General features: G+C 35.7%; 2 protein-coding genes across 3 annotated transcripts; both read right to left on the reverse strand.

Moving 5' to 3' along the window:
• Positions 1-523: 523 nt before the first annotated feature.
• On the reverse strand, positions 524-2,037 carry LOC145097113 (uncharacterized). Its single transcript, XM_079034617.1, has 5 exons — positions 1,469-2,037; positions 1,242-1,369; positions 994-1,164; positions 835-874; positions 524-765 (listed from the first exon to the last, which is right to left on the reverse strand). The coding sequence occupies exons 1-5, from the start codon at positions 1,915-1,917 to the stop codon at positions 633-635; spliced, it is 921 nt and encodes a 306-aa protein (XP_078890743.1). The 5' UTR covers positions 1,918-2,037; the 3' UTR covers positions 524-632.
• On the reverse strand, positions 1,912-8,790 carry LOC145097112 (putative disease resistance protein At1g15890). 2 transcript variants are annotated; one of them, XM_079034615.1, is made up of 6 exons: positions 8,690-8,790; positions 5,316-8,013; positions 4,440-5,147; positions 3,473-4,018; positions 2,251-2,837; positions 1,912-2,040 (listed from the first exon to the last, which is right to left on the reverse strand). In XM_079034615.1, the coding sequence occupies exons 2-6, from the start codon at positions 7,983-7,985 to the stop codon at positions 1,977-1,979; spliced, it is 4,575 nt and encodes a 1,524-aa protein (XP_078890741.1). In that variant the 5' UTR covers positions 7,986-8,013; positions 8,690-8,790; the 3' UTR covers positions 1,912-1,976. The 2 variants fall into 2 exon arrangements, with proteins under 2 accessions (XP_078890741.1, XP_078890742.1); XM_079034616.1 differs by lacking the exon at positions 8,690-8,790 and adding an exon at positions 8,286-8,441.
• Between the last annotated feature and the right edge of the window lie 208 nt (positions 8,791-8,998).

An 8,998-nucleotide genomic window follows, 5' to 3' on the forward strand; every position in this document is an offset into this window, starting at 1 on the left:
ATAAGAAGTAGCTATTACAAAAGTTCGAACACAGACACCGTTTGTTTTTCTCTTCTCGAAACCCTAAATCGATATATAAAGCGTAATTCTAATCTATTTATTTCATGTTATTAAATATAATGTCATGTCATTTGCCAATTAGTTGTATACATAATGAATCTGGTTGCCTCTAATGAGAATTGAACAAAAGCATAAGTTCGTTGGGTTTTTTTTTCAACAAACAAAACATGAATGGGGGTTTTTTGAACGGATTTGAAACTCCGTTGGTCTTACAAGTCATTTTCCGATATTTAATTACACGTCATAAGTCATGTTATTCGTTAACTTTTATTAGCCGGTTGACCCTAAATGAGAAGTGAACAAAGTGTAAATTAGTTGGGCTTTTTTAGACAAAATATTAATTCGTTCGGTTTTGTTGAACATACAAAACATAATTGGGTTTTTTGAACGATTTGAAAACTTCATTGGGTTTATAAGTCATTTTCAGTTATGTTATTTGGCTTCAAAACAACAGGGAAGAAAATTGAGTACTTAAAACTAGAACTAAAATGGAGGGAAAATAATTGAGTACTAAAAAACTAGAACTAAAACATGACATAAGTACGATCGTGTTTTCAAAGGCAAACATGATCTTAGCTTGTAATCCAATGGTTGAAGTTATCATAACTTATCCTCTTTGATTCTGATTTAGTTATTGGAAAATCAAACATGATCTCAACATATAATCCAATGCAAGAGTCGTCACCTTGATCTGAAAAACGTGAACTGAAGGCGCCATTAATGCAGAGGAAATAACGTTTTAGGCAACAAGGACAATGTGAAAAGAGAATATACCTTTGATAATAACTTGGCATTAGTAATATCTTTTGAAATGCTGCATAAAACATATAATTATAGATATAAAGGTGTGAAAATATAGAGAAAATAATTGGGGCTTTTGAAAATATATAACAAAAATAGTACGTGAAATGTTTTTATTTTAAGAGTACCTACCTCTTGTTTCATCTTTATAAAGGAGTTGATGTCTTCCTCTACATAAAACGAGCCAAAATCTGTTTTGATTCCTTTTAGCTCTGGAGTAGACGAATTTCCCATGGTGAAAGTAGTTATTGCTGGGCATGCTATGATAATCAAAGTATCCAATAATGGGAATGAAAAATCCGCCTTCCCTACGAAAAACCCTTTGAGACATGATAATCCATAAAGTTTTAAGGACTTGAGACAAGGCAACATAAGCTCACTCATTTTTCCATCAGATTCTTCCTCTTCTTCTACAACAATATTTGCGTCCTTAACAACTACCTCCTCCATATGGTAGCAGTTGGATATGCTTAGCTCCTTGAGTTGCTTTAGGCTACCAACCATGGAACTAGTAAAAACATGTTGTAAACTTTTACAACTAACTATAGAAACTGTTGTTAGGTTAGGAAACTCAAATAATGTCCATCGGTTACTCTTCCATATATACCTGAGACGTGGAAGTTTATAAAGTACTAAGGACTTTAGATGAGGTAACACAATCTCATTAGTTTTGCCATCAGATTCCTCCCCATCCTCTTCTTCTTCAACAAATACCTTTTCCATATTCTCACAATTAGTTATTTGTAGCTTTTGAAGTTGCAATAGACTACCAACTATGGCACTACTAAAAACATGTTCTAACCTAACACATCTATTAATATGGACTGTTGTTAGGTTTGGAAACTCAAATACTAAACACCGATTGCTCTTCCATATATGCCTGAGACAATCTAGATTCACCAACTCCACTTGTGTCAGGTTTGGAAGTGTGACAACAGTTGTTTGTGATTCATCAGAACCACTGTTTGTCTTTGTCCTTTCTACAGTTTCAAATATCTCCTCCACTGAAGCACATTCCCTTACATAAATCTTTTCCAGCTTCTTCAGATGTAGCATCTCATTGGATGGAACTATAATCTTTTCAACATATGTTTTATCTGTCACGTGTAATTCGATCAAATTATGAAAAGACCAATGGATCTCTTCTGAAGTAACAGCAGGGCGGGAGAAGCTTGTACTCTGCAAAGCCAAAAGAGAGACCACATGTTGAACAAATACATTTGGAAAAGTAAGGATCAATAATTAAGAGATTAATGTTGGTAACTAAAACAAATTTCAGTTGGGTTACTGTTTTAGTTAAATATGGACAAAATGTATTATATAAACTCGTAATGTATTTTTATAATTAGATGACATATATGCATGTGAAAATTATATTAAAAGTTCTACCTTGTTTTCACATACTTGAGTTGTGGAGCTGTAGACCCACCAGCTGTGAACACCCTCATCCGTGGGCAATCATTGATCAAAATTTTATCCAATGAAGGCCACTGGAACTCATTCATCCCTAAAGAGAAACCCACAAGCTCTGGTAGATCCACTAGTTTAATAGTCTTTAGATAAGGAAATGACACATGCCTAGACTTAGAAGATGCCTTTGTTGTTTGATCTCCATCATCTTCTTCTTCCTTCACCACAATCACTTTCACTGCCTTGCAACTCTTTATCTTTAACTCTTCAAGTTGTACGAGGCTTTCAAGGGTGGAAAATGTGAATATATGTTCCAAAAGGTCACAACCCTTGATATTCAATATCTTTAGGTTTCCTAGTTGAAGCATAATAACATTGTTGTTGATCCTTTGAGTTTCAAACACCTCCTTCATCCCGTGGCAAGACTCTATTTCAAGCACTTGAAGCTTTTGCATCTTTCCTGCTGCATAATATGGAATCACACTTGACAGTGCATCACAATTTTGTATTTTTATCTTTCTAGGATATTGGCATAAAGTCCAAGAAACACCATCCCCTTGAGAAAACTGCAGTAAATGACAAAGTAAATGTAAAAATTATAGAAATCTTAGTTGTTTTTTACCCACACATACACTAGTTTATAAAAGTAATTTAATTCAACATTTGGTTCTTTGTAATGAATACGAAACTGGTTCAGTAAAGATATAGCCCAGGAAGTTGAAACACAAAAGTATTTTAATGTGGGACTAAAATTTTGGAATGCAAAATAATGATGTTAAGGAAACAAGAAGCTTATAAGTTTCATATTTTCTACTTGAAACGAGGAATGACCTGGCAATGATTTCGTATCAGCTTGTTCAATGCTGAGATGATGAGTTACTTAATAGAAATATGAGTTTCATATTGTTGGAAATACATATACAAATACATGAATAACTCAGAATCTAATTACAAGCTGTAAAAATTTCAATCTTTTGTGTGTTCATATGAATGACACTTTTTATGCCTTCTAATCTCATTGTTGGGTTTGTATAACAGCGAATGATGAGTCAATTACATGCTCTAACTTTTTCAATATCTTGTAAGCGGTTTGTTGAATTTTTCTAGAATATGATTAGTATATGGAGAATATCCCAAAGAAAAAATGGATTTTAAAAAAGAAATTAAACAGGTAGTTTAGTTGAATATGTTATTAACATACCTTATATTGATCAAGAAAGGAGGTAGTTGTGGAACCACCACCACCAATACACTTGAGATTTTGTAGGTGGTATAAACTAAGAGAATCAAGAAGAGGGAACAGAGAGGTGCTTGTGTGGGTAGATGTAGATGTTATTTTTTCTTCATCTTCATCGTCTCTGTTTGAAACAACTTCTTCCATACCATCACAATATCCTATCTTGACTTCTTTTAGGTTGGAAAGAAGTTTTCCCATGAGAGGTGAAAACACGTACTTAATGCTTTTGCAGTATTTCAGATTTATGGTTGTGAGGTTGTGGAATGGGGATTCTGATGGTTTTCTGTGAAGAATTAAGAGCTCATTCCAGTTACACTTCCACACGTGACTCATCCTCTCCATACCCCATATATCCAAAGTCTCAAGGTAGGGAAGTATTCGCTGTTGATTATCTTGACTTCTTGGAGTACTCTTGATCTCAAATATCACCTCCACTCCTTTATATTCCACCAACCAAAGATTACGGAGATTATGAAACGAGTTTATGAGATACATTGGGAATAGAGTATTCTGCACAGATATCCCAACAAAAAATGTAATTAGTCACAACTTTAATAGTTAAGCAAAAGTTAAATTACCTCAACCATTTGTAACTACTCATCCATTCACAACTCTTTTTCTTAAAAAATTAAATTTGAGAAGGATTATTTTGATTTTAAGTATATTCTTTCCAGGAATATTAGAAGACGATGGAAATAGTCAACAATGTTAAGGATATTCCGTATTTTGTCCTTAAAATAGTGAACATTTTGTTATTTGATTGTGACTAATATGACATGGAAGAGTCGAAACAATCACAGAAAGACAGTCAAAATCAAAACACACTTTTTCTTTAAAAAAAATGTTGTTTGAAAAAAAATAATAAATCTTAACCTACCCTCCAAACAAAATTTGGGTATCTATTGAAGAAAATGCATTAAACCATATATACCTGTTGCCCTTGGCTACTTTCCACCGATCCATATTTTCTCCCAATTTCTCCCGAATCATATATATACATGTAGGTAAGTGCTCCCATATAAAAATTGTTGGTGCTAGGTGAGAATACATTTCTAAACCTCTTACATCCTGTAATCTTGATGCTTTCAACAGCTTGAAAGCCACAGATAGGGATACGAGAGTGATTTGCACCTTTTATCCTCCACACCTCCTTTATCTTTCCTAAATTTCTTACTTCAATGCTTCTCAAGCTGGTGGTGCCACCTTCTTCTCCAGTCTCACCAACACAATCCAAGTCAATGCTGAATAACGCTTCAATGGAACCACAATCTCTTACTTCTAACTCTTCCAGATGATGCAACAATGGCATGGGATTGCACGGAAACAAATCCACAAGTTTTTCACAACCGAACACATTAATCCTTCTCAAGCTGATGCTGCTTTCTTCAATTGCAACAACACAATCCATGTTAATGTTGAATAACGCTTCAATGGAACCACAATGCCTGACTTTAAGTTCTTCAAGATGACACAACAATGGCATGGGATTGCATGGAAATATATTCACAAGATTCTCACACTCACTCACTTCAATCTCTCTCAACGTAACTTCCTCACTCGTTCCAAAGTCACAAGGCCATATCTCCTTCAAATTCTCCATGCCCTCGATGTGCAGACGCTGCAACTTAGGAATCAAAACCTGAAAATTTAAGTTCTATTATAGCCCTTACAAAGTATGAAAGTATACATCATGCGATAAACTTACAGATAATTTTTCATATATATTTCACCGGTTATTAAACATAAAACACCATGTGAATACAACCTCTTTTGAAACTTGTAATAGAAAAGATTGTTTGAAATTTACCTCTTCCCTCAACAAGCAAGATGTTGTCGACTTATTCTTGGAATAAATGTTTGTGATATTTGGAATGTCTCCAATATTTAACTCCACGAGGTGTGGTAGGGCAATTATGTTCACATTCTGGCACAAACCCAATAGCTCTGGTAACCCACGCAAAGATAGAGACATCAACTTAGGGAATGTAACTCTCTCTCCTCCACTCACAAGATGTATGAGTTCTTTCATAACAAGGCAATTGAAAACTTCAAGATGCTCAAGATTTGACATAGCTTTTGCAACACCCAATGTGAAAAGGTATTCCAATTCTGCACATTCCGAAACAACAAGAATTCTTATATTCTGGAACGAGGACTGAGAACAAAGTGAGGACTTCATCCCAACATCTTCAAGATCACTCATATTATCCACACTTAAACAAAGCACCACCGTTTTCTCAAACAACTCATTAATTCTAGATCCCAATAGTTCACTTTTCTTGGTTACCAACTTCAACGTGTTTTCGAATGAATGCTTGCTCTCCATTAAATATTCTCCTTTTAAAGAACATCCCACTGAGATCTTGAATTGTTCAAGATTCTCAAATGAAAGATTTTTCGGTTGAGAATTGTTTTCATGGAACTCAAACTCTAAGGCGGAAAGGTTCTTCCAACGTTCTGCCACTTCATTGCACTTATCACCTATAAAGCTAATAGCCTCTCCAAAAGCCCAAAGCTCTTCAAGTCTAACCAAATTTTTAAAGACACCATTATCTATATGCAGACCACCACAACCTGTCACATCCAGTACCCTTAGCTTCTTCAGATTTTGGAATGTTGAAGGTAGCCTATCAATGCTAGAACTAGCTAAGCTGAGCACTTCCAGATTTGGCAAGTTTCCAATAGAAGAGACATCAATAGCCAATGAGCATTGATGAAGACGAAGAACTCGAATGTTGGTGGAGCATTCAAGTGACGAGAAAAGCAATGGATACTTCATATGATCATATGATATAACCTGAAGCTTTCCCATTTCTTCATAAAAGTTTCTAGGAAACCTCAGCGACCAATCTCCATGCATAAGTTTTAAAATCAAGACATTTGGGAACTTGAGGTCACTAGGAAACTCAGTCATACCTTTGCATGTTAATGAGATACTTTTGCATGAGGCGCTCACCATATTTTCAGTTCCAGGCCACCCTGGGTTACTACTACCATGGTTGACAATCGAAGCATGCTCGACTTTAGAAAACATGTTCAAAACAAAAGCACGCACCAGATCATGCATCTTAACGCACCCAACAGCATCACATTCCATCAACAAATTGGTATGAATGAGCCGCTCAATGCAGGCTTTCAGCCTGTATCTTGCTTCTCTTATAGTACCCATTTTCTTGAATAATTCTAAGCCCCATCCATACCTCAACAGGTCATCGGTGCAAATATTGAAGTCCTCTGGAAACAAACCACAAAGCAAAAAAGTAGCTTCAGTCACCTCGTCTTGGAGATTTTCATAGCTGGTTTTAAATACAGTAGGCACTACTGTGTTAATGTCATGGTGTTGTAAACGAGAAAGTGCATTCTTCCATGTATCCTTGCTTTTACTTCTAAGAGTGCAGGCCATGGTTTTGATTGCAATGGGTAGACCACAACACTTTCTTACAATTTCTTCTGCGATCTTATGGAGCTCAGGATCAACATTATCAGAAGGTTCTAAAAATTGGAGGAACAAACTACGTGCTTCACCTTCCTCTAGGACACTCACCTTGAGAACTGAATCAGCTGTAACTCCCATCTCAGTGCAAACTGCTTGATCTCGTGATGTAATCAAGACCTTGAAGTCAACATTTTGATTTGGCAAACGACTTAAACCAATATCTTCCAGATCAACCGGCTGCCATACATCATCTAGTATTATGAGGAACTTCTTCTTTCCTCCATCTGAATTGTTAGCGAACCATGTACGGAGCTTATCAGTTCTTGCCGGTTTAGTGGTTTCGGTTAGAGTTATACCAAGGTACTCTGCAACAGCTTGTTGGATAGCAATGGGGTCTGTCTTTTCGCCTATAACCGCTTCAACATAATGATTAAACATTTTCTTTTCTACCACAACCTCTTTCAGCTTCTTCATCATAGTGGTTTTTCCCACTCCACCCATTCCACATAAGGCTACCATGTGGGAACTATGGTTGGGTCCGAGTGCTTTTAGTGCTTCCTTGAAAGTCAACTCTCTTGACCGGAAGTCATTTCGATCACTTGATGGTGTAGAGGTGGATGCCGTTGTGGAATCAATTCTCCCTAGAGGAATTTGCATTTGCAGATCAGTCCCTCGGATTTCAGGGCATCGTCCCAGAACACTCTCCATCTCCTTAGACATCTTCAAGGCTTTCCTTCCAAGCTTGTGCCTACTCTTGAGATCTAGGCAACCGATGATTTCACTTGGAAAGTCAGCCACCTTTTCATTCATCTGTTCTACTTCTATCAACCAAGGGCCGACTTGGGTAGGAACCTCAAGAAGTCTTTCTCTGTTTTGCATCTTCTGGGATTCCACGCCGACTCTTGCAGCATCCAAATCCTTCATTTTTTTGTGCATATTCTCCACGTATTTTTTGTAGGAAATCAGGTAATCCAATTGTTCTTTAACTGGAACCATAAGAACTTGAACAACTCCTTTCACTATTTCACTAGCAACCTCCATTGCTGGCAATTCTAAGTTGTGGAAGCACCTGCATACATAGTATAGCAGCCAACTAGTTAATTCAATGGAAATCTAAAATCAAGCAACTGCATGCATCCTAAATTCATTTTACTGGGTATATTTGGGGGCTGAAATCAAAACTTTAAGCAAAACCATATAAAGAAGTTTATTTTGGTTAAAAGTTATGATATACTAAAAAATTAAACAAAGTTAGGGGGCAGAACAGGAGCGTTAAAATTAGGTGGAGACAAAAAAAATTTGGGTAATATACAAAGTTTTTATGATATACTACAGGTGTACCTGTGCAGTGTGCTAAAGGATGATGGACAGCTCTTAATCACAAGATTTTTCTGTCTTTTGCTCTGACCATCACTGTGAGAGATTGAGATGCTTTGTAAGGGTTTCTATCGACAGATTATGCTTCGTGATCTTTTGTATGTTCTTATACAGATTAAACATTCTTTGTTTGAAGTGTATTCTTTCAGTTTCTGTCTAGTACGAGTTCAATAAGTTCTAAATCAGTAATCGAGTTATATTTTGTTCTTTATCTGTTTTAGATTTCTGAGTTTGTCCTTCTTAAAAATAAAAAATATAAAACCCCAATTAATTACAAATATAAACTAACAATTAAAACATACAGATTGCATAAATTAACAACCGAAGCTAACAAAAAACAAATTTTAACAGCTAATAATAACAATTACCTCGCTGTTTCTTAACTCGGTCCAGGGAAATCAGAGAGAGGCCAACTTCAGGGAGGTGGAGGTCCCTCCTTGGGTTTTTTCTGAGAAAATCGACAGCCCACTGAGACGAGAGAAAGCTTGGGTTGCTATATATATATATATATATATATATATATATATATATATATATATATATATATATATATATATATATATATATATATATATATAGAGAGAGAGAGAGAGAGAGAGAGAGATATGAACTTTCAAAATAAAAAAAAAGTCTAAACGCGAACAGTGTAACAGAAGTTTGAATACTAATTTTTTTTT

This window comes from Lactuca serriola, chromosome 4, assembly GCF_051521515.1.
Source record: "Lactuca serriola cultivar US96UC23 chromosome 4, Lser_US96UC23_V15, whole genome shotgun sequence".
NCBI lineage: Eukaryota > Viridiplantae > Streptophyta > Magnoliopsida > Asterales > Asteraceae > Lactuca > Lactuca serriola.

Coding starts and splice junctions, on each gene's coding strand:
- LOC145097113 (XM_079034617.1), bottom strand. CDS start 1,917: ATGCTACATCTGAAGAAGCTGGAAAAGATTTATGTAAGGGAATGTGCT. Junction 1,165..1,241: donor AGAATCTGATGGAAAAATGA/GTGAGCTTATGT, acceptor TTCGTAGGGAAG/GCGGATTTTTCATTCCCATT. Junction 875..993: donor TTATAAAGATGAAACAAGAG/GTAGGTACTCTT, acceptor TGTTTTATGCAG/CATTTCAAAAGATATTACTA.
- LOC145097112 (XM_079034615.1), bottom strand. CDS start 7,985: ATGGAGGTTGCTAGTGAAATAGTGAAAGGAGTTGTTCAAGTTCTTATG. Junction 5,148..5,315: donor CTTGCTTGTTGAGGGAAGAG/GTAAATTTCAAA, acceptor TTAAATTTTCAG/GTTTTGATTCCTAAGTTGCA. Junction 2,838..3,472: donor CCTTTCTTGATCAATATAAG/GTATGTTAATAA, acceptor CATTTACTGCAG/TTTTCTCAAGGGGATGGTGT.